We start from the raw sequence: 25,600 nt of genomic DNA, 5'->3' as shown, positions 1-25,600 counted from the left end.
CACAGGAAGTCAGTGCAGAGACTTCAGCACTGGGGTGATATGCTCTCGCTTTCTGGTCCTCGTCAGCAGCCGTGCTTTTACTCTCATTGCACTGGCTACCCATTCATTTTCGAATTGATTTTAAAAATGTTATTGTTTGTTTTTAAAGCACTTCATGGACTGTCCCCAGCGTACATTTCAGATCTCATTATTGTTCCTAGACTCCTTAGCGTGCTCTGAGATCTGAGGGTCAGCTCCAACTTGACGTCCCGAAAACAAGGCTGAAAACCTGAGGTGACTCTGGGGTGACTGAGCCTTTCCTGTGGTTAATTGGCTCCAAACTTTGTAACGCTCTCCCCCCTCATATTAAGAGCGCCCCCTTCAGTCAATTCTTTTAAGTCTCGTTTAAAAACAGACTTTTACTCACTGGCCTTTAACAAGGTGTGAGAATTGTGTGGTCCTCTGACTGTCTTTTATTGATTTTATTTGCTGTTTTTCTATTTGCTAATTGTGATATTTGTTATGTTTTTAATTGACAATATTTTATTTTATTTAGTGTGTTAATTTATATTGTGCCGACTCTGTGCAGCAGACTTTGTGTTGTCAAAATGTCCTACAGAAATAAATCTGGATTGGAAATAAAGTTCTCCTGCTTAAGACATCGAGTTGGTCTCCAGCCTTTTACTTCCACCCTTTCTTGGACAAGCTAAAAACTAACACCTGGACTTGTGTTTTGTTTCATTACCACAGGTTTAACACACAAATCTAGACTCAAACAGAAAACACTTCCACTTTGTGATATAGTACAGGAAGTGCTCCACTGTGTTTTTAAACTCCATACACCTTCACTAGAATAATTTGGATGATTGCAACCCCTGTAATTTCTTATCTCTATTGAACTAAATATAAACGGTAGCAGTTAACTCGAAAACAACCACTACATGACATCACAAGGTGGAACATTTTGAGCTTTGGAGAGATAAACAAACTAATAATAAAGAATTACTCAAATACGTGACAATGAAACAAAACTAGAGTGACCAGATGTCTCTATTTACTTGGGACAGTCCCAGTTTTGAGCCCCGTGTCCCCTGTCCCTGCAGATTTATCCAAAACTAGTAATTTGTCCCAGTTTTATACAAGAAATGTTCCTGATGTCCCTATTTTTGACCAATCTGATCCCTGCCAATGGTAAAGAGAGGCATAAATTGTAATATGTTTAGGTAAAATACAAAAAAAATCTGCTTAAAAACAACTTAAACACAAAGAAAATGTGACTGTACTGGCTCACATGTTAGTCATGAATGGTCTCTGCATAAAAATTTGACTTAATTCCGCACTCGTTTCACAATCTTTATTTTATTGTCTTTATTTTATAAACAGTGTTGGGACAACAGGTTACTTTTAAAATACAGATTACAGATTACATACCCCAAAATGTAGTTTGTAATGTAATCCATTAAATTACTTAAAGTGAGTAATGTAATCTGAATACTTTGGATTACTTGATTTTCTGTAGAGTAACAAAGATGAGGAAATCTTCACATAAGATGTTTCGTCTGCTAAAAGAAAATAAAAAGTCTAGACTTTACTTAACCGTATTAAGAATATTATTGATAGAAGAGGAGGAGACACGGTCCGCGAGCATGGTTTAGTCTTGTTAAATCCTGTTTTATACCTGGTTTAGATCTAGTTCAGACATGGTTTAAATCTAGTTTAGACCTGGTTTAGTCCTGGTTTAGACCTGGTTTTAGACCTGGTTTAGTCCTGGTTTAGACCTGGTTTAGACTTGGTTAAGGTCTAGTTTAGACCTGGTTTTAGTCCTGGTTTAGACCTGGGTTCAGTCCTGGTTCAATCCTGATTTAGGCCTGGTCTAGTATCCAGCAATGAGTGGAATTACAAAAAAAAAAAAAAAAGGGATATAGCCCAAAATGTGAAAACAGGAAAATACAACCATGTAATCCATTCATTTCAACAAAGTAACTGTAATCTAATTACCACTCATTGAAACTGTAACTGTAACCGAATACAGTTACTCATAATTTGTACTCTGATTACGTAACTCTGGTACATGTAATCTGTTACTCCCCAACACTGATTATCAAGCACCAAAAACCAAAAAACGGGGATGTCCTAGTTTTATATTTTTAAATTCTGGTCACCCTCAACAAAACACAGGTCTAGATATGGTTTAGCTGATGTAACAGGATCAAAATCAATAACCCAGCTTTGACTTTGACCTGATTGCAATTTCGCGCATTCGCCTTTTGATCACTTCGGGCTGCCGTAGTCATTGCATAGGAAGAATGGCCGGCTGGATGTGGCTCCGGTGTTTGCTCGGGCCTCATCTGCAGCGAATTCACCGCTCTCCGGAACATTCCCGACCCGAAGGCAGACCGGGCAGGAGGGTACGCCTGTCTCCTCTCTTTTGCGTTCATTTGCGAAGAGCAGACCGCTAAAATATGCTCAGATTTTTCGCTTAAAGAGCAGCGGCGCGTCCGTAGCGGCCCCGGAAGTGACAATTGTTTTTCTTCTTTGACAGAAGGTTGACGCTGTTTTGAAAATCATTATAAATCCACATTTTTAAAGCGTAGTCACCCAATAGACTCTAATTGTTAAGAAAAACTATTTATTTATTGCCTGTAGTTCGCCTGCTAATGCTATCGTAAACATTGAGTGTAAATACGCGTTTTTAATTCATTCATAAACATTCCTGTCTGAAGGTGAATGAATCAATCTCATAAGAAATAAATCAAGTGGAACAAGTTGTACAATTTACTAAAACATGCATCATGTAATACATTTCAATTAAAGTTCATAATAAATAACAGAATTGCTTAAAATTAGCTCCAAACGCGATGCCTTAAACATTTACTGCATTAAATCGTTCGCGTTCTGAGTGTGAGCAAGGAATATGAGGCTTCTTTTGTTATTATTTGTTTATTTATTTCATTCATAAAGTATAAAAACAGTGCCACAACATCAAACATACAAGAATTGAATGAAAAGGAGCGGAAATCTTATGTTATCTGCCTCCCTTTTTTACGCTTTTCAAGACAAAACATCAACACTAATTTGTCGTTTCAAATCGGTACATTTCAGTTCAGGCACAATTATTAATCAACTGCAAACAGAAATCTTTACTTTTATGCACAACAATTTAGTTTTCTTTTTCATACAGACACGTTGCATTTGATTTTATGTGTTTTTTAAATGTCATCGCTGTACTTGATTCTTTTTTATATCTTTGTCAAGACTCTTACATAAGTTAACTCCTTTCACAGTAATGCTTTGCTCCATAACCTTGTTTCTGAATCTGTTTTTTTTTTTTTTTAAAGTTACTCATAGTTTTTTAAGTTTATTGGGCTTAAATAAATAGTAGAAAAGACATAATATAATAATAATTTATAGTAGGGGTGTAACGATGGTACGATATTTTCACGATATACATCTCACGGTATGATATTTATTGTGATATTTTGCGGAGGCTTAGAAACAAAACTGTGAATAGGCTACTTTTTCTTCTTAAAATGCCTTGAACAAGACTTAATCCAAAGAACTAAGACTTAAAAATGCTTAGAACTGTTATTTCGTCATGTAGTCTGCACTGAAATGGAGTAAAGGATCATGGTCTATGTAGTTCCCTCTGTCTTTTTTTTTAATCTATTGCTGCACCATAACTCTTAATTTAAGCAAAGAGACTTGTGATGGTCCATGATAGTATTGTGAGAACTTTGACGATACAATATCACGATATTTCAGTTATTGTTACATCCCTACTATACATATACATTTATATAGACTTCATCACAATAATATAATAACAAAGAGCAAAAACGTAAATGGTAAAATTAATTCTAAATAAGTAGCAAAAAAGAAAGCAAGAGACAGGTGTCAAATAAGACATAATTATATCAATGTAAATTTTACAAGTGAGAATAAAATAGAAAGTAAGTAATAAAAGTAATAAAAAAGAATTAAATAAAAATGACAGTGCAACAATGATATGATGATTGACAGGATATAGGGTTATCTGTTATGTAAGGGTGAATTGTTGTACAGTTGTAGGGAGTATTATCTGTTACATAAGGGTGAGTTGTTGTAGAATAGTAGGGAGTATTATTTGTTACATAAAGGTGAGTTGTTGTACATTTGTAGGGAGTATTATCTGTTATATAAAGGTAAGTTGTTGTACAATTGTAGGGATTATTATCTGTTACGTAAGGGTGAATTGTACAGTTGTAGGGAGTATTATCTGTTACATAAGGGTGAGTTGTTGTAGAATAGTTGGGAGTATTATTTGTTACATAAAGGTGAGTTGTTGTACAGTTGTAGGGAGTATTATCTGTTATATAAAGGTGAGTTGTTGTACAGTTGTAGGGAGTATTATCTGTTACATAAAGCTGATTTGTTCTACAGTTGTAGGGAGTATTATCTGTTACATAAAGGTGAGTTGTTGTACAGTTATTTTTGCTACTTATTTTGAATTTATTATGACCATTTATATTTTTTTCTTTATTATATTGTGATGTGTGAGCTACTGTGTCCAAATAATTTCCCTTGTTGATCAATAAAGTTTGTCAAAAGTCTAATCAGAATTGTGGCAAAAGGAGAAATTCAATTTGTCAACTGGACAAAAGTTTATCTGATCAAATATGTTTCGCAGCTCATCCAAGCTGCTTCTTCAGTTCTGGTCAGAATGCTTTTGTCCAGTTGACAAATTGGATTTCTCCTTTTGCCGTGGATTCTACCTGGACGACTGAGGGATTTTACACACAACTAATCTGAGTTGGTAAAACCGGATAAACAAAGACCTGAATTCTTGTGCAGTGTAGTCTTGTGTTACATTCTAAAATGAAATGTGTAGGAACATACCTGTATCATTGCTTTTTTATATCCTGTGCAAAGACATTTATTTCTAATGTTTAGCCAGTATGTTTTACACACTACTAAAAGTTTTCCATTTTCCATTGTGTCGTCACAGGGATGGAACTACCAACCTAGTGGACTGGAGAAACATGCAGATAGCATCCTCGGCTGGGTGAGTATTACCAAGGGCTGAGAACAAAACACTGAAAAAAAAAATATATATATTGATCACGCATTTAGACAAATATAATTCCAGTTATTCCAGAAAACAGGAGGACAATTTGTAATGACTTGACTTAAAAAAAAAAAAAAAAACTACATGAGGGGTGTCAAACTCACAATACACAGAGGGCCAAAATTAAAAACTGTGACTAAATCGTGGGCCAAACTAAGTATTTATTGAAAAATTTCAACAACATCTGCATGTTTTCTCTTCTTTCGAGATATGTAATGTTAAGCCTTTTCTTAGTAAAATAAATGTTTAATAATATTTTTGCTTAAACACTGAATCCAGAACAAGCATAATATAAAATAATAACTAAATTTTAAATAAATAATGTCTCTATATCCGATGTGTAGCCGCTGTGCCATCTCTAATACATACTTGATATGATCTCACGGGTCAAATACAATTATATTGCAGGCCAAATTTGGCCCCCGGGCCTGAGTTTGACATGTTTAAACTACATCGATTGTTCACATTGTAACAACATCACTGAATTCACTTACAAAATAAAAAATATGAACACTCTGGATTTGTATTGGAGTTTACAAGCTTAACATATTATGCAACATGAAGTGTCTTGCCCAAAGAAACAACAGAAATGATCAGAACCGTGATTTTACATCCATTTCCAGCTGAGCACAATAGTTTAAGTTGAAGTAGTTTCAAGAGCTCATTACCAGAGCAGGCACAATGATTTGCTCAGAGTTAGGACAGAATAATGAGAATATGTTGCTTTTATTTTTCTAAATATGAGCACTAATCTTAGGCTTTATCGCAGAGTCCAAACACATTTGCTATGTGATGTTTTTGTGCCTTTAGGCTTCTGCTCTGTGGTCTCTGTCATACTACAGTTCTCCTCTTCTGCTTTGCTATCTGTACCGCAAAGGTAAGACGGCTTTTGTTGAATAACTAATGCTGATAAATAATGAATGATCTTTGTCCGAACAGCTGCATGTAAAATAACCACAAAGTATATCATTCTTTTTACATGGTATATGTAAGAATTGTTTCAGACTGAGGGGTATCCAAGGGGGATTTTTATATTTGGTATAAATCTTACATGTAAATAAATAATGAATAGTTACTTCTGGTGCTGTCAAATGTGTCAAAAATCAGATACTTATTGTATACAAAAACTATTATTGAAAATATATAGAACAGGTATCTATATAAACTACTATATAGAGCAGGTATCGATACTGAAAAAGTCACATTCACAGGACAGAAATGAATCTTTCCTGAACAACATCTTAATGTTCTTAATCTTAATCTTAATGAAGTTGTATTAAAACATGAATAAAACTGCATAAACTAGTACATATCAATAGAGCACTGTGGAACAAACACGGTCAGCTGAGGGATTACACTGTAAGACGCCATTGTAATATAAAAGAAAGAACTATGGTGTAATGTTGAAAATCACATTATATTGTCTAAATAATGAGGGTTTTTGAGCTCACGACATGGTGTGTAGAGGCTCACGATTAGGGATGTAACAAACTGGTGTGTAACAATATCCGGTACGATATTTATTGAGATATTTTGTGGAGGCTAAACAGATAAAACTGTTAATATGCTATTTTTTCCTCTTAAAATGCCTTGACAAGACTTAATCCATATAACTAAGACTTAAAAATTTCTTTTTGTAGTCTACACTGAAATGGAGCAAAGGATCATGGTCTATGTAGTTCCCTCTGTCTTTTTTTTATCTATTGCTGCACCATAACTCTTAATTTCAGCAGAGACTCATAATTCGATATGTTGTGATGGTCCAGGATATTATTGTGAAAACTTTGACTATATGATATCACAATATTTTTGTTATTGTTACATCCCTAGTATCAAGTATCAAGTCTGTTCCTTCGTATCAAAACTGAGTGTGAAACTTTAGTATCATGACAACACTTGTTTTTTAGTATTTTTCACAGTTTTATTTAAATCAGTTTCTTCATTACTGGAGGTAGAAAGTTCAGCTGAAAAATATTTTTATCGCAGCTTTTGTAAAGTAAATGTTTTGGTAAACAGAACCAAAAGTTACATTAGACAACACAGTCTGTATCTCTCCAATATAAAAGTTTGCACAAAGTAAGAATAATGTTGCTGCTACAATGTTTGCACAGAGGAATTTTTCATTTTCAAAGAACATTGATCTGTTTTTTCATATATATAATTTCTATTTTGTCCAAAACAGATGATTTTATATATTCCGTTGCTTGCAGGCTGCGGATCACCCCAGAAGTTCGAAATTAATAAAAGTTAATCAAGTGCATCATCCAATAAAGGCTGCGTCAATAGAAAATAATTAGATGTGGTAATACGCTTGTCCTTAGTGTATAATCGAGCGTCTGATATTGATCTGTACACATGGTTGTAGGCCAGTATTGAGACTGTGGATCTTGGTATTGGCGCTGGGTAATGAGGCTCTGGCCTGATAGAAATGGAAGAGGAGAGGATATCAATGTCGCTGTTGTTTTTCTGTTTGTTTATGCCGTTTATTCTTACAGATTTCACACTTTGGGACCAGAGGCAATCCTTATTTTATTCATTTAGTTAATACAATGTTTGGATTCAAGTGTGTCTTATTTTTAAACTGTTCATTTGGATTGTTATAGAAACTTTAATATGTATGAAAAAGGTTTTATTCTTCACACCACATCCAAATTGGGACTAGACCCAGAACTACTTGTAGATCAGGATGGCACTCTCCTCTCCTCTCTTGAAAACTCGATACTCTTCTATTCTGCTGGCTGACACCGGTTTGTGTTTCAGGCTACATCTGCAGCAGTAAGTTGGTTCCCGTCAGTCAGTACGTGGGCACGGTGCTGGTGTGTCTGCTGGGAGTGGCCTGTGTCAGAGGTGAGGCCACATATTTCTAACATTTTTGCTTTGGAGTAAAGTTCCTGTGAAATCATAACATTATAAACTGCCTATATTTTAATACTAAGATGGAGGACAAGTCAGATTTCTATGGTAGATTTGCTATTTAACTTTCAAAATGCAGATGTTTTAACCTGGTTTGTTGTTAAATCTCTGTATTTACTGGACCTATTCATGTAAAATAAAAAAATATAAAATTTCAGTATTTTCTGTCAGCATAAATAAATTTATATTCAGGTAAAAACTAGTGGTGTTACTCAATGAATGTTGTCCAGTGAAAGGACTTACATGTGGACTATGTAAGTTTTCTGGTGGAGGGTTATGCCACTTGCTTTTTTCTATGGAAATATTTCTTTGCCTGAAATGTTCCACGGTGGCATTAATTTGTCGATCTACATAAAAAGAAGCAGGTGATGCTACCAGGTCAAGTTACAGGTCAGATCTGTGGAAAGGTGAATTTGCTCACAGTAAGATTGAAAGCTTTTTCGGTATTTAGAAAATAATTTACTTTTTTACTAGGGTTGGGCAGTATCAAAATTTTGAAACCGTTAAATCTTTTTAACCATATACCGCAGTATATGGTATTATCGTATTAACAAATGTTTTAGTACGACTTTGGTAAGCTATGAAGTCGCACTGCTATACCGTTTGTGCGTTTGACCTGCAGACTTATAATATCTGAAAAGTTTCACATGATTCATGTGTCGTGACCTTTAGTCCAACAGAATCTGACGCATCAGCGCAAAAGGAAAGAGCTGTTTTTATCAGCTTTATAATTCATGCAAATGCGCCTCGTGGATTTACGTTTTGTTTTTGTAAACAAATGTGTGCCTGAAGCCAAGTACTAGTATTTTTTTGGGACCAACTCGCATGCAGATGGACTTGCTGTCTTGCCTTGGTCTCCCCTATGAGCGTCACGTGTCAACGGAATAAAACTAATTAAACTTCATCTCCCCACACAGTTAAAAGAAACATTATAGACACTATTCATTTTAAATCGTGTTAGCATTAAATTGAAAATACAACCACACATTCATTTGTGCCGAGCAAACAAATTTAGGCATCAATAAATTATAGTATTATATTAGGTCCTTATGCACTGCAGATATTCTTAATGATGGTAATGAAACTGACACCGTTGCTACTTTTTGATACCGCAGGATACTGTAATACCCTATTACCGCCCCAACCCTAGTTTTTACTTTTTAAAGCAAGATAAATCAGTTTAATGCCATACTGTGGAACATCCTAAACACTGTAAATCAATAACATGAAGCAGGTAGCAGACTCTCTATCAGAAACTTTACATAGTGATAGAAGATTATCACAGCACATTTTTGGACTAAATCCCCAACAATATATGATAGAGTTGAGCGTTTGGGAATTTTCAGCCTGGCAAATCCTTAGATTAATAATGGATGAATCTCCTATTGAGTTGTACAGGCCCCTGCCCTCCATCTGAAATTATGACGTTATGAATCTAGAATGTCATGAACACAACCTATCCGTCTCTCCGTATCACAGCAGGCCGCATGTACACAGCTCAGACAGAAAGTCATTAACATTGAAATAGTTCCACAAGGTCCACAGCAAACACCGTGTGAATACTAAACGCACCCTTGAGGCTCTGAAACCAGCTCGATATTTCTCACTTTTATTTGTGCGAGTCGCTTTTATTTATCTGTTCTGTTGCATTTTTTGTTTTGTTTCTGACCCAAGGCTGGGAAAGATGGAGGAACTCTGAATATCTGCAGTTTATTTCTATTCTGGAGGAGACCAAAAGCAGCAACACAGCATCAAACAAAGTGAGTACGCTTGTTCGTCTGTCAAGTTCGTCAAGTAAATGTAAAGTGTTGTTTATTGAGTTGTCTTACTGAATTCTCTTCTAATAGAATTTGTTTATTTGCAGAAAAAATTACGGTGTTATGACTTTGACTTTGCGTGGCCCGCAGACTTCAGCTGGACGGAGGTTAACAATCCGTAAGTGTTGAACCATATTTTACAAACTGTATAACTAAGTGTTCCCCCCATGCTGAACCCCACCTGCTGGGTGAATCATTGGTGTTGTGGTTAGTGCTCCTGCATTCTTAACGTGGCTCTCACCAGATTTATATGCGTAGCACTCGGACTTGAGTTCTACACATTATTCTTGCTGAGACATTAAACTTTACTTACATCCATTTGAGAAAAAAGCACAGACATGTTTCCTATAGGCCTGTCACGATACATACATTTAAAGATATACTGTGATAATATTAAAATTACTGGTAACACTTTATTTTAGGGTACACTTATTAACATCGATAATTCGTATTTATTCAGCTTTTATTAATGTCTAATTCCCCATAAGCTTATTCTGCTCTTAGTTAGACATTTACAAACACTTTCCTATTAATACACTCCTTATTACTGCTTATTAGTCTGATACTAAGCAATTTTTGTCCATGAATTTTGATTCTAATAAGGTTTTGGTAATAAGCACGTTGTTAAGTATTAGTAGCACAAGAAATGTAGTTTTTACTTATTTGCACTTTACATACATTTTACATACAATTACATACATTTAGCATACTCTTATGTAATAAAACACTCTCTATCCAACTAGTCATGAATTAAGTAAGCTAAATTTACTAAATAAATACTAATGAATGACAATTGAACCATCTACAACTATGCTAATTAGCAGGTAGTTAGATGTTAATAAGTGCACCCTAAAATAAAGTGTTACCAAATGACTTTATGGCACTGACACACTGACAATAATGCAAGATAATCCCAGTAAACCATTTTCATTAAGAGGCCTGAGCTGCATGTTTGCTTTTATGGTTTCAAAACAAAAAATATATTGTTCCAGCTTTCATATACTGAACAATAAGTCGATATATTAATTACTGTGAGAGGCCTGCTTCCCTGTCCGTAAATGCACCAAGCGCTTACCTTGTACACATTTTTCACAAACAAAATAGTTTGTATTTTTGCTAAAATAGGTTGAAATTAAGGCTGTGCAGTTAATTGAATTTTGATCACGATTTCAATTTTGTGTGTCAAACGATCTCCAAACTCATATAATCGAGTTGAAATGCTTCATCAAGTTTATTTTGGGATATTTTTTTCATATAAATAAGTATATTTATTTTATTTTTTAAATATAGAGATTGTAGAACAGCTGGATTTATAGTTTATTTTGAATAAATTTATGTTTTTCTATGCCTTATTTCATGTTACAAGTGTATTTTATCCGTTTTATGTTTTATGTTATGTTTTCTAAGGTACATATTTGTAGTGTATATTTATTTTCACTTTGAAAGTTTTGCGTAAATTATCTATAGCAAAGTGCTTCCGCTCAATTTAATTTCTCTCCAGCGACTAGATCAGAAATTGAAATGCACTAAACGGTTTGCAAGAACCCCGGAAGTGCGAGTCTGAGCACCAGCCAATCACCGAAGAGCTGTGAAGCCATGATTGGGTCCCTTTTGTGGTACAGCACAACAGTAAACAAAGCGATTGAGATGGATGTAGACGAAGCCATACATTTTGTGTTGGCAACGATTCCAGAGATCGAGGATTTAAAGCCGGAACAAAAAGAATGTTTGGCGAATTATATCAAGGGGAAAGACGTTATTGTCCTTCTTCCTTATGTCACGACCAAATAGCAGCGATTGGTTAAATGAAAAAAAAAAATCCCACCTACCATCAAGAGAATGAACCCTAATGAATCAGACTAGTATTAATGCATTGTGTAACTAAAAATAATCATCTGAATAATCATAATTTCAATATTGACCAAAATAATCGTGATAATGATTTTTTCCATAATCGAGCAGCCCTAGTTGAAATACATTTCTCGGTCTTTGTTTTGGTTTACTTGGGCGCTTCTCTTTTGGCTTCCACACAAACCTCAGTGCTGCTCTGTGATTGGTCGCCAGCTGCCGGGCGAATTTGAACCTTACAGCGGTCGTCCCCCTCTCACACAACCTACACACACAACACGAACAACAAAGTGTTTTAATTTACTTAACACAATTTTATGGACTTGTAATATTTTATAGAGATGAAAGAATAGCTAAATTAATATTGGTAAAACGCCCATTTGTGGTATGGATTTTTGACTAAAGCACAGACATAAAACTGCTCTCTTTTTGCTATTCATAATAAACAGTACCTTTTAATTACTTGAATTGACTCTGCATTTGACCCATCCTTAAACCAAAGCTGCAGAGGCAAATCTGGTCAAGCGGCCCGTTACTTGGTCAGGACCATCTAGCTAAAGGATTATTTATTGTACCTGTTTGGATTTTGGACAAATATAATACAGTCTGTTCAGAGAATTGTTGCGTGCTCTATGTCTGCAGGTGTTCTAGTTTGATATAGTTCTCCAATAATATCATTACCTCCTGCCAAGACCCTGTCAAAACATTACAAATCTCACTCACGTATTGCCTTTGTTATTTAAATATCATACCTTATAACATAAATGCCACCTTCTCTTATTATCACGTTAACAGAAAACTCTCCAAAGCCGGCGTGTCTCTGCTGAAGCCCGAGCCCAGACTGAGAGGAGCGGCGGACGGTCTGCTCCACTCTGTGCGCACTCTGCCCTGTCACATCATCAGGTGAGTGTTACACTGTACGGGCCCATTAGAGTCACTCACGTACAATATACTCATTATGTCGGCAGCACTGACCTTTACTGCAGCTTCAATACACGGCAGAAACAGAATATCTACACGAATTAAAATTACATGAATTCAGAATGTCAAGTACTTCAGTCTAGTGCGGATTAAAGCTGCACTATGTTACTTTTCCTGGTTGAGGGCCGCTACCTGTTGGTGTCGTGAAGATGTTATTGCTTTGCCGAGAATGTTCTATTACTTACCTAACATTCACTTATCCAATTACACAAGGACGTAGGTTTGGTCTCGGCTTTGGTGGGGACATTATCAGCTAAACCCCTCCAATGAAAACAAAACAACTGATAGGTTACTTGTACACAGAGTCACACTATGCTGAATACTTCAACACTTTACTTTTTCCTTTTTTCAAGTTTTTCAGTTCGCAAAATGTACATGTGTCCATTGTCCTTCTGAGATGATTGTTTAACGGATGACAGCGATGTAGACGTTTGTAGCAGATTTCCGTTTGCTTGTTGGTGTTGAGATATTTGTGAGGGAATGTCCAGACATTTTCCCATGGAATATTGTCAGTAGAGTCGGGGCACGAGTAGGGCTCCGTTTGGGAGGTGCACTTGTGGTGATAGTCGCTCTTTTTCCGCTGCGACTCATTATAAGATAAGTTTAATTGAAGATGAAGCTGAGTAAGTTCCTTTTGAAAAGTTTTTCAAAGTTTGGTGTGTAGCGTCTTCACTCACACCTGCTCAAGCCGCCGTCTTCAGGTGCGGCCCTGTCCTGCCGCTTCCCCAGTTTAGGCTCCTGGCTCCACTAATGACATCACTCTGTGGCAGCCAATGAAACAACGGCAGGAGTAACTCTGTTGTCATATCACTGAATACACCTCAGAACGTCTAATAAACAAAATGTGAACTAATACATGTTAAATTAATACTGTTGAGTTTGGAAAAATGTTGGAATAAATTTATATTTTTGTTTATTAAAATAAAATATTTAGACTTCCCCAAATATTGGTTGTGACATGTCCTCACCGTCCCTATGCAAACCTACGCTCTTGCAATTACAGGTGTTTCTATCACTAAAAATACATAAAAAAAACATAAATTCTTACTCGCCTCTCACAGATATGACCTGAAACTTGGCCTGCAGGTGTCATTTACTTGCTGTAGATGTGTTTAATGCCATGCTGTGGAACATTCCATGCAAAACAATAACATATCCATGGAAACCAACCACCAGAAAAGTCAAACATGTTGGTTTAGATTGCTTTTTTCAAGGTATTTCAGCTTATTTTTTTCTTGTTTAAGCTGTATTATCTGAAGTGACAATATGATTTTTTAAAACTTATGTAGTGTGCCAAATTTGACTAAAATGTCCTCCTCCACAAACTCCATTTTACAGTTTTTTTTGTTTTTATTGTGTTTTTTTTTTCCTGAAATTAAATTATTGTGTAACTTTTCTGGTTTCCACCTGCTTCTGTTGATGGAGATGTTATTGCTTTGTCTGGAATCTTTCACAGAATTGTATTAAATCTTTCTATCTTCAAAGAGAGCAAATCAGACCAAGTTACTAGTCAGATCTGCGGAGTGGCAACCCCGCTCACAGTCAGAATGCCTGTTTTTGTAGGTATTTTTGAGCTATAAAACCACCTAGACATCACCTTGAAATCACCGAAAAATACTCTGAAAATGGTCTAAACATCAGAGCAGCGAACAGACTAAATTACAAAAGCCTATTAAAAAATAAAATCCATATTCTGAATGTAAGCCAAACAAGATTCATTCTGCAGTGTTCTCAGGCTATCCTTCATGTCATCGTGCTATTGTATATGCTTTGTGTTTCAGTTATTTAATCGCCCACTCATTTGGGAGGAGGATGCTGTACCCTGGATCTGTGGGGCTACTACAGAAAGCTGTGAGACCTATGCTCCAGCAAGGCCAGGCCAAGTTAATAGAAGAGGTACAAGGACAATTTTTCCATTCAAACACAACAACAATAGGTCACGTTCAGTTTGATGTCAGTAATTTACGACAGAGCAAGGACTTATCTATGGGTTTCTCAATGATTAAAAAAAAAAAAAAAAGGACTGTTGCCTAGGTGATTAACAATAGGCTCTAGTCACGCTTACGTCACAAACCAGGAAGACGTTTGGAAACATCCCGACTGATTGTGATAAAACCCACTGAAGTAAAATGTCAGTGGTAAAATGAAGACGGCATAGGTATGTTTTGTTCGGAATAATCTTGAATTTGGCGCCTCGTCTCTTGTAATCTCATGTACCCAGTGCGCTCGGAGTTGTGTGTCAGTGGTGAAATTATAAAAACTGAGGTGTGGTTGTAATTGTTGATCAGCCGAACATAACAGAACGCTACAGTGATATGGAGATGAAGAAAACAGGACCATTTTCTAATTTTTTATAGATTTTGTCAGACTTACCGTATTTTCCAGGCTATTAGGCGCTCTGGATTATAAGGCGCACTGTCATTAAATGGTCTATTTTCAAACTTTTTTCACAAATAAACCGCACCGGACTTTAACCGAAACACAAAAGTTAGATGAATCAGTCAAATTTTGTTTGTGGCGTTCACGGTGACTCTGGGCTTTGTTCAGTTGCGGCGTGTAGGGAGGGTGCTGTCTGGGACCACTGGATTGTCGGCGTGTTCGCAGTGACTCAGTTGTTCAGTTGTGTCTAGAAGCGGCACATTGCACTCGCTTTTTCGGTTCGTTCCTCCGTTCCGTTCCTCGTCGGCGTGGAGTGATGAGTGTGGCTGCAGGTGTGTTTCGCTGCGTGGTCGCTATCTGTTCACGTGTGCTGCGGCTTTGTAGTTTACTGAAGTCGTACTGGGACACCCGAGTGGATTCGTGTATGGGGCGCTCTGGATTGTGGGGCGTGCAGTTGTTTTTTGATTGGGTTGGAGGCTTAAGAGCACGCCCTATAGCCCGGAAAATACAGTAAAAAAAAAAGACAACTTCCAGTGTAGTTCCCGACTGACTGATCAAACCCACTGAAGTAAATGTGATCAGTGGCAAAATGAAGACTGCATACGTATGTTCTGTTCAGAATAATCTTGAATTTGGCCCCTCATCTCTTCTAATCGCATGTACCCAGTGCGCTCGGAGTTGTGTGTCAGTGGGGAAATTATGAAATCTGAGGTATGGTTGTAATTGTTGTTTAGCTGAACGTAACGGAACGCTACAATGACATGGAGATGAAGAAAACTGGGACATTTTCTCATTTATACTTATTTACTACCGTGAACAGAGCCCGCCGAAAGTTTTTTTTTTTATTTACATAATGAAATGTACATAACTCTCAATGGGAGATCACATTGCATTACATGTACAATTTAAAAAGTTTACAATACAATACAATAAAACTCAGAGCAAGGCCAGTCTATATAAGCCATTACATTCAGTGCACACATTGCCATTGCGCAGTTTTAAGACTCAGAACATAAATATTTGGAGACATCAACAGAAAGTATTTGTATGTCCTTGTCAGAGTCCTTTAGGAGCGACATAGAAGCAAAAATGACTGTACTTTAGATTTAAACAACAAAAGAGACAGATTTTCCATTTACTTTTATGTATGTGGTATTTACCCATAATTATAATCACACTGCAAATTCTCAATATATTGTTTGGACATTTGTTTATACCATAGAGTATTTGCTCCAAGAGTCTGCTGGAAGTTGTCATCGCGTGTTTCCAAATGTCTTACTGGTTTGTGACGTAAGCGTGAACAGAGCCTATTGAAAACAAAATATTACATCTTTTGAATGGGTCCTTAAAATCTTGCACATAACAGGGAGCTGAATAAAACTCTCAGGGTTCTCTGAAAAATGCTTAAAAATGTTTAACTTCGTAATACTTTTTGCACACTGAAATTCACCCATTATGAGACAGATGAAGGCTTTCTTATGTTATTTTATTTGATCTTGCATTAGCTCTACAAATTTGGCTTATTTTTTGTCAGTTGGAGACGTGTGGAGACACTTTTTTAAATATTCCGTCCTGTCCTTGTATTTGCAGAGGTCACTGGTGCTAGACTAGTGCATGTCAATGTCTTACCCACTCCACAAAACACCCAAAGCAAATCTGTTATTACATCAGACTGTCGATGTAAATGTTTGTGTCGATAGAATAATGTTTGAAATAAAACTAACCTTGCATCGCATGAATCGTCGCATGTTGAGGGACTATTTTCTCAGCAGCAGTGGAATTTTACTTTGCCGGTAAGATAGGTGCTAGGTGATATCACTCCGCTGTTGCCGAGCTTTCTGTCAGGAAGTACAACTCAATGCTGCTGCTGCTCAGACATAAATCCTTCAAATGCAGGATTGGTTTTACTTCTGAAATTATTCTATCGACACAGACCTTCACATCGACAGTCTGGCGTAATAAAAGATTTGCCTCGGGTGCTTTGTGGAGTGGATAAGACTGTTTTTTGACTGGTTGGAATATTTAAAAAAGCGTCTCCACACGTCTCCAACACTCTGGCTCACTAGGAAATGAGGTCGTATGTCCAAAATTCCAGGACTTTCAGCTGACAAAAAAATAAGACAAATTTGTATAGCTAATGCAAGATAAAATAAAATTGCATAAGAAAGCCTTTGTCTGTCTCATAATGGGTGAATTTAAGTGTGTGTGTCAACATTTTTTGGCATTCGGGTGTTTTGTGAAGTGGATAAGATTGTTTTTAGTGGCAGGATAACTATGGCCATTGACATGCACTAGCCTAGCACCAGCGACCTCTGCAAATACAAGTACTGGATGGAATATTTACAAAACTGTCTTCACACGTCTCCAACACTCTGGCTCACTAGGGAATGAGGTCCTATGTCCAAAATTCCTGACTCTCCATTTAAATCTGTAGGTTTAAAGGCGCTGTACCTGATGTTTACTCTTTTTAAAAACATGAAAAACAGAACTAGTTAATTATACACTTTCCTGTGGTCTATTTATTCCTCATTTACTTTATGCATTCTCCGTGATGAGATTATAAGTGCTTTTCACAGCTTTCAGAGACCGGAGCGGCGTTTTGCAGCTATGTTAAAAATAACTAGCATGCTAACCACGCACTTGATTCAGATTTCAGAATGATAAAAAGTGAGGACCTTTCTGTAGCAATTGTATTCTTTGTGCAGCGTCCTTGAGTGTCTAGAAACGCGCCATATAAATAAAATGTTAATGATTATCATAGCGATTAACAATTTCAAACCAAATGAATGGAGAAAAGTCCTCAAAATGTTAAATATAACGAGGAAACTGAAACCCAATGACCTCCATGTGAAATAATTATATTCAGCTTTAGAAGGTTGTCATGAACACCTATTGAATTTCAAGCTGCTATTGAATTCCAGCCATGCCTTTGTTTGTATTTTCACAGTACGATGGGCAGAGGAGCAAGCTGATTGCCTGTGACGGTAATGAAATAGACACCATGTTTGTGGATCGGAGGAGGGACGGAGCCGAGGAGAATGGACAGACTCTGGTACTTGTCTCCTGTGATTTGCAGTTTCTCGTGATAGGGCTTTATTTGTAGTCCGCCCGTACCAGACACTTCACTCAGAGTTTTGTCTTAAACTTCCACAGGTCATCTGCTGTGAGGGGAACGCAGGGTTTTATGAAGTTGGATGCATGAGCACGCCACTCGAAAGTAAGACGTCATGTTTTTGAGAACAGAACCAAGATTTTCTCTCTTGTTAAAATGACTTTTTTCATTTAAATTGTTGTTTTGAATAGTTTTGATTGTATTCATTTTGTTGGTGCGTCTACAGTTTTTGGACTTGAATATTTCTCTTGTTTCAAATGCCAGGTATTATAATCATTTGACTTCTATAATTAACAAAAAAAAAAACGATATAGAAACCAGTCAGGAAAGCCATGGAAATGAGTGTAATAAATGATGAAAGTGTCTAAATAAAGTCTATACAGAGTAAATATAAACTACTTCAAATTACACAAAGCTAAAATTTGAATTTCAATTATTGTTTTATTATTTAGTTTATTCCATTTTGCATTGTACAAACACTACCGGTCAAAAGTTTTAGAACACTCAAATTTTTCTGGTTATTTATTGCAATTCAAGTCGTGCAAGTCCAGCGAAGAGCTTGAAATGGTACTAAGGTAAGAACTGAACAGACAGAGGTTTTTAAAAAAAAAAGATAAAAGATACAAAACATAAGTCCAAGCTCTGCCAAAACCTCAAGAAAAAAGAACAAGATGGTAAGGCTTGAAAACAGACTTAAACCCCATCGAGCTGGTTTGGGATGAACTGGACAGAAGAGTGAAAACCAAGAAACCTACAAGTGTCACACATTTATGGGAACTTCTGCAAAAGACTTGGGAAGAACTTTCTGAAGAATATTTGATTTCTATTGTAAAAAGAATGAGCCACGAGTTTGTTCAGCTGTTATATCTGCCAAAGGTGGACATTTTCATGAATCAAAAATTTAAAATACGTTTTTATCAACAGTAAACATTAAAAAACTGGAAAAAGTGTGGTGCTCTAAAACTTTTGACCGGTAGTGTATATTGTTGTTCTGTCTGCCATTCTGACTCTTGATCTTGTTGAAAACAGGCGGCTACTCCGTACTGGGCTGGAATCACCCAGGTTTTGGAGGAAGCACAGTGAGTTTGCACATTTCTTACATTTTATATTTTTATGCCAGTGCTGTGCTATTTATGAGTTGTTTTTTTTGTGTATTTTGTTTTCCAGGGAGTTCCTTTCCCGCAGAATGAAGCCAACGCCATGGATGTAGTGGTCCAGTTTGCGATACACAAGCTGGGATTCAAGGTGGAGGACATTATCATATATGCGTGGTCTATTGGAGGATTCACAGGTGAGGGAACAGACAGTATCCGTGAGTTTTAGAGTGATGACAAATTCAGTGGTGTAGTGGGGATTTTTTTTAACTAGGGGTACGCGATTTGTGACGAATCTCGCCCACCTACCACCTGGCTACTTCACTTTCAGTATAAACATAAAGGCGCCAGCCAAGTAAAAGTCAGTAATATTTGAGTTTTTTTTGCTCAAAATGATGCAGAATCGTGTTATTAATGTTAACGCCCTTCATAATCACCTACAGAACATAAAAAAAGTCTACAACGCATGTGCCCAGGGCTGAACCAGAACTGGACCAGGAGTACTAAACCAGGTCTAAACCAGGACTAAACCAGGACTAAACCAGGAGGAATAAACCAGGACTGAACCAGGACTAAACCAGGACTGAACCAGGACTGGACCAGTAGTACTAAACCAGGACTACTAAACCAGGACTAAACCGGGAGGACTAAACCGGGAGGACTAAACCGGGAGGACTAAACCGGGAGGACTAAACCGGGAGTGAACTGGGGCTAAACCAGGACTAAACCAGGACTAATCTTGGACTTGAGAGCGAGAGAGCCCATGGAGCAGGGTACCTGCAATGTGGAATCGGGCAAAGGCTGCGCTTAGCCCCGTGGGCACAGAGCTCTACGGTCTACGCGGGTGCACTTCTAGGCCCGTTACTCAGTCTGGGTTCAGTTCTGGTTTAGTCCTGGTTTAGTTCTGGATCAGTCATGTCTCAGGTCACTGTAGGACAGTACTGCAGATATCATGAGCCTATGCAGGTTGTTTTTACCATTGCCAATAACTCCAGTTTGACATGCAAGTTGTAGCTATTTTATATTTGTTTTTAGTTTTTTTTCACGTCGGGAGAAGTGGGTGGGCGGCGTGACCCTGTGTACTACGTCCACTACACCCCTGAACAAATTAACAATGTTTCTGTAGCAATTAACAATTCAAAATATAGTACTATAGCTTTTTAAATGGTGAAATGTCCACAAAATGTCACCAATCGTATGAATAATTAAAACATACATAATAAAACTAGTGACAGTGGGTGGACACTATGGCAGTAATGCGTTTGTGTTACGACCCTATGATAATGACATGTTGTATTCAGTGCTTTTCACACAGCCAGTCCACTTAGCCATCTGCTGGCTCAAATATGTATTAGTATTTTCATATTGAACATCAGAAAAACAAAATAACCAACACAAAAGCAGTGAGGCGTAACGTTAACGAAATGAACATAGAAGCACATTTAAACATTTAGACAATAGCGGAGATGATCCAAACAAAAACTGCCCCACTGCTGCTTTGGAAAATGAACCCTACACCGCAAGTGCTTGAATCGACCGTCCCTCACTGACATGTTTTCTTCCTGATCAGGAAAACCGAGCAGGTCTGTAGTCGACTAAAGAAACTCAACAAAAGACGTGTCCTGCCGATTGATTAGTCCACAAAAAATGGGGCGTGGCTAAAGCACTCAAAACTATAACATATCTCTTTGTATCTTTGTATATTCTCCTGGGACCTGAAGAAAAAGAGTGTATTGTAATATATATTTTGGGGGATTTTCTATTTATTTGGAGGTAAATGAACATCTTAGCATTTAGATTTTGTTAATTTTATTTTTGTTTATAATTTATCACATGTCCTCTGTAATGGACACCCGGGACATTTTGGTGTTAAATCCACGTGAAGTTAACAACCTCACAAAAACAACTTTTTTGATGACCAACATCTCTGACAAGCTTCTACAGTCGTCTCAAAAAGTTTTTAGACTCCCTTTTAATTTTTTTTTTTTTAGGAACCCAGTCCCCCCATTAAGAGCCTATCTCAAAACACTTAACAAATAGACTGGTTAACTCTATGTCCACTATAAAGGACACAAATGAATGGGCCGGGTCTCAGGAGGATAAGACTACTGCCTGGGAGTTCATAAAAGAAAAAAAAATATATAGGAAAAGTACTTAAAAACAACACATTCATATAAAGACTAAGGATGTAAGAATAACCAAAATATTGTGATATCGTATCGTCAGAACTCTCACAATAATATCATGGTCCATCACAATATAAAATGCAAAGTTTTTCACTTAAAAGTATTAAAAAAGAGGGAACTGCATAGAACTTTACATACTTTACTACATAATAAAATAACTGTCATTAAGCACTTTAAATGTTATTTCTTTGGAGTATGGCAGTAATGATTCACACTGAAGACTGAAGGTCATGGTATTTAAAAAGGAAAAAATAGCGCATGTACAATTCTGTTAAACCCTCCAAAAAAACGCAATAACACCACTAATAAAGAATAAATTGTGATTAAACAAGTTTTAATCTACCTTTTTTGTATTAAATAAATCCTTATAATCGAAATGAAATAATTAGTTGACTACGGTAACATACATTTTGATCGACTAAGACACCATCGACCAATTAATTGACTAAATGACCAAAGGACTAGAGCACTAGACCCTAAATGGCCCTAGACCACTATACACATACAGTATAACTAAAATAACATATGCTGACAGAGATCAAATTGAGTTTAACGTTTACATTTAGCCCACCCCCTGGTAAAAGTATGTAAATTCCTTCATTAATCCGAGTTTCCTGTTGCAGCCACTTGGGCGGCCATGTCCTACCCAGAGATCCAGTCTTTGGTTCTGGACGCTTCGTTTGACGACCTGCTGCCTCTCGCTCTGAAGGTCATGCCCGACAGCTGGAGTGAGTGCTGGAAATGTACCGAGAAAACACCAATCTGAGTACATTTTGACTAGAGTTTTGGAGTTTTTCATCATTCACAGACCAATTAAATCAATGACTCATAATTTCTTAAAACTGTAATTAAAGCTACAGTATGTAATTTTTCAGCCAGTAAATAGACTAAAATAAAAGCATAGTTTGAGCGCCTGGGAAAGTGCTACATAAAACAAATGCATTATTGTTAATATCATAGTAGTGGAGTTTATGAGTAAAAACAGCTTTTTGGGACAAAATCACAGCACCACACGCTGTCTGCATCCAATAATGAAATAGTATAAAGTTGTTTTTATTTCGATTTGGATGCTTTTATTACTCTAAAAACATAGAAAAACATGTGTCCTACTGTGAGCAAGCTTTCATTTCCACAAACATGACTCTTATTTGGCCTGGAGGACGGTCTCTTCCTCTTGCCGTTTGTTGAAAATGTTGTTCCTTTGGCTATTACCTTTCACAGAATGGCATGGAGAATGTTCCGAAGTATGGCTTTAACTTTACATTTTCATAGAATCATACAGATGACATGCCACCTCCAGAAAAGTTATTTTTGTGTTCGTTTTTGAGTCCATTTTTGAGTGTTGTCTTGTCAAAATGTACTCATATCAAGATAAATACACTACTGTTAGCTATTTTAACTTGACTCAATCAGATAAAAATGTTATTTCTTGAATGTTTTTATGAAAATGTTTCTTCTCCTTTCCTTTCAGGGCCTCTAGTGCAGTACACAGTGAGGACGTACATGAATCTGAACAATGCAGAGCAGCTCCTCAAGTGGGTCTCATGTTTTATGCAAGAAAGAATTACAATTATCTTTTATATTTTATTCATTTGTAGCTTGTGTGTTTGTCTGCAGATACCAAGGACCAGTTTTATTTATTCGGAGGACGAGAGACGAGATCATCACAACAACGTAAGTCACACATAAGGATAAATATTTTTACTTTTCACTCAATGTAAAATGCATCAACCTGACACACTGTATTTGCCGCAACTGTTGCTGTTTATCTTAACAAATATGGATTCAATGCACATTTCAAACACCCAAAATTGATTACACTTCGCTGCTACACTAATAAACTACACTTTTTCCCATTGTGGACAGTGTTTGCAGAGAAAATGCTATGACTGAAATAACTGGGGCCTTTACAATTGAGTTACAATAGTGATTTAGATTCAGTTGAAGCTGCATTAGTAACCCATATAGACAGACCTTTGCAACATTGCATACATAATCAATGCAAATTATTCACACAATCAACACATCTACTCGTGGGACAGAGAATGGAGAAGCTGTTATTTTATTCTCAAATTAAAGCTGCTGTTCTTAGAAGCCTGATTCATCAGCCGGTTTCACTTTGTAGAAACTCGTAGCGTTAGGATTCGATTGCTCAATGGTAGGCAGGTACTTTTTTAATTTAACCAATCTCTGCTATTTGGTTGTGACGTATGTAATGCACCGCCAACAGGGTTAAATGGTATATTAAGCTTTTCCCAAATCCCGTGGGAAGAAGGGCAATAACATCTTTCTCCTTGATAAAATTCACCAAACATTCTCTTTGTTTCGGCTTTAAATCTTTGATCTTGGGAATCGTTGCCAACACAGAATGTATGGCTCTTCGCTGATTGCCTGGTGCCCGAACTTGCACTTCCAGAGTTTTTGCAAACCGTCTAGTGCAGGGATCTCCAACCAGTAGCTCTCCACCTCCTCGTAGTAGCTCGCCAAAGGATCTCCAAATTATACATACTGCGCTGAATAACTCAAATTTGCTTGATTAAATGCCTATTTCCATTGTAAATGTGTCATTTTGATGTCTAATCTTGTGCACTGATTACTGGATAATGGGCTATGTTTTATAGACATCTACGACTTGTCCATGGCCCTTATATTTACTAAATGTCTAGTGGCCACTAAAATTAGTAGCTCTAGCATTTTCATTTACAAAAAGTAGCTCACAGGAGGAAAAAGGTTGGAGACCCCGGTGAAGTGTATTCTGATTCCTGACCTAGTCGCTGGAGAGAAATGCAATTGAGGGGAGGCACTAGGTGGCGCCAGCCTGGCTTGTACCTTAGAGTGTAAGGATTAAATGGGACAACAGCAGATAGGAGAATGTATGTTTGGTATGCTGCTAGTTACATTTTTACGTGTAACTACACTGTTTTCCAGCAATTTTCCTATAAAAATGGTTGATTTTGCATTAATTCTCGTGCAGTCTTGTGGGTGCAGTTTGGGTCAGATATGTGGTTAGATCATAATATTTTTCTGTTTCATATGTTCTATTAATTATTGCACATTCCCTAAGCCTATGTGCAGTTTTAGTTATAATTATTGCACATTCCCTAAGCCTATGTGCAGTTTTGATTGCACATTCCCTAAGCCTATGTGCAGTTTTAGTTATAATTATTGCACATTCCCTAAGCCTATGTGCAGTTTTGATTGCACATTCCCTAAGCCTATGTGCAGTTTTAGTTATAATTATTGCACATTCCCTTAGCCTATGTGCAGATTTAATTATTGCACATTCCTTAAGCCTATGTGTAGCTTTAATGGCACATTCCCTACACCTATGTGCAGTTTTGATTGCACAATCCCTAAGCCTTTTATAATTTTTTTTTAACTGCATTATCTGAGTTTAGCAGTTTAACAGCTAGTGGCACAAAAGAATGTTTGAATCTGTTCAGTTTACAGTTTGGGACCCTGTACCTTCTGCCTGATGGCATCAACTCAAACTGACTGTGAAGAACATGGGTTGGGTCATTGATCACCTTCCTGCTGAGCTTCCTAACAATCTCCTCAAAAATTTGGTGAAGTGAGCTTGGGGCCACACCCATTATTTTACCTGCTATTTTAGTCAAGGTAAAAATCTGTGCTTTACGTTTGACTGAGAGGTTACCAAACCATGTTGACATGCCATAGCGTAAGATAGATTCTATGCATTCTATGCATTACATTGGTGTCAACTCCATGTAACCTAAGCCGTCTTAAAAAATAGAGACGCTGGCTGATTCTTGAGCAGACAGACTGTACCTGCTGGCTCCATTGGAGCTGAGAATCAAATAACACACCCAAGTACTTATAACATGTCACCTGCTCTATGTCCCTCCCCCTAGTATTAGTACTCCACATACAGTCCTCTTGTTAAAGGTCTTATATTATACAAAACTGACTCTTGTGAGCTTTTTTAGTTATGTTACAATGTTGTTCTCTCATCAAAAACACACCTGTGGTTTTGCTTTGTTTCATTCGCACATGTTTAAGAAACCTTTTATTATTAGTCTGTCTACATTTCCAAGGCTTAAAATGCTCTGTTTGTGATGTCATGTTGTGGTAATTTTTTTAAGTTAACAGCTCATTTTACTTTTGTTCAGTGGGGCTCTTAAATATGCAGGGTTTGTCTGTCTGTGTGACTGAAACAAAACACAAGT

General features: G+C 36.9%; 1 protein-coding gene across 1 annotated transcript in view; it reads left to right on the top strand.

Moving 5' to 3' along the window:
- The first annotated feature begins 2,259 nt into the window (after window positions 1–2,259).
- Window positions 2,260–25,600, top strand: part of abhd16a (abhydrolase domain containing 16A, phospholipase) — a 39,388-nt gene continuing 16,047 nt past the window's right edge. The window contains exons 1-15 of the mRNA XM_020927356.2: window positions 2,260–2,387; window positions 4,964–5,020; window positions 5,894–5,960; window positions 7,844–7,930; window positions 9,671–9,756; window positions 9,861–9,931; window positions 12,457–12,564; window positions 14,424–14,538; window positions 17,969–18,073; window positions 18,175–18,238; window positions 19,163–19,212; window positions 19,301–19,424; window positions 22,037–22,141; window positions 22,885–22,948; window positions 23,031–23,087. Coding sequence (XP_020783015.2) covers window positions 2,286–2,387; window positions 4,964–5,020; window positions 5,894–5,960; window positions 7,844–7,930; window positions 9,671–9,756; window positions 9,861–9,931; window positions 12,457–12,564; window positions 14,424–14,538; window positions 17,969–18,073; window positions 18,175–18,238; window positions 19,163–19,212; window positions 19,301–19,424; window positions 22,037–22,141; window positions 22,885–22,948; window positions 23,031–23,087 — 1,262 coding nt within the window. The 5' untranslated portion in view covers window positions 2,260–2,285. The remainder of the gene's footprint in view (window positions 2,388–4,963; window positions 5,021–5,893; window positions 5,961–7,843; window positions 7,931–9,670; window positions 9,757–9,860; window positions 9,932–12,456; window positions 12,565–14,423; window positions 14,539–17,968; window positions 18,074–18,174; window positions 18,239–19,162; window positions 19,213–19,300; window positions 19,425–22,036; window positions 22,142–22,884; window positions 22,949–23,030; window positions 23,088–25,600) is intronic.

This window comes from Boleophthalmus pectinirostris, unplaced genomic scaffold (genome assembly GCF_026225935.1).
Source record: "Boleophthalmus pectinirostris isolate CB_2022bp ecotype Guang Dong unplaced genomic scaffold, ASM2622593v1 HiC_scaffold_6, whole genome shotgun sequence".
Taxonomy (NCBI): Eukaryota; Metazoa; Chordata; class Actinopteri; order Gobiiformes; family Gobiidae; genus Boleophthalmus; species Boleophthalmus pectinirostris.
This window is presented reverse-complemented; position numbering and strand designations above follow the sequence as displayed.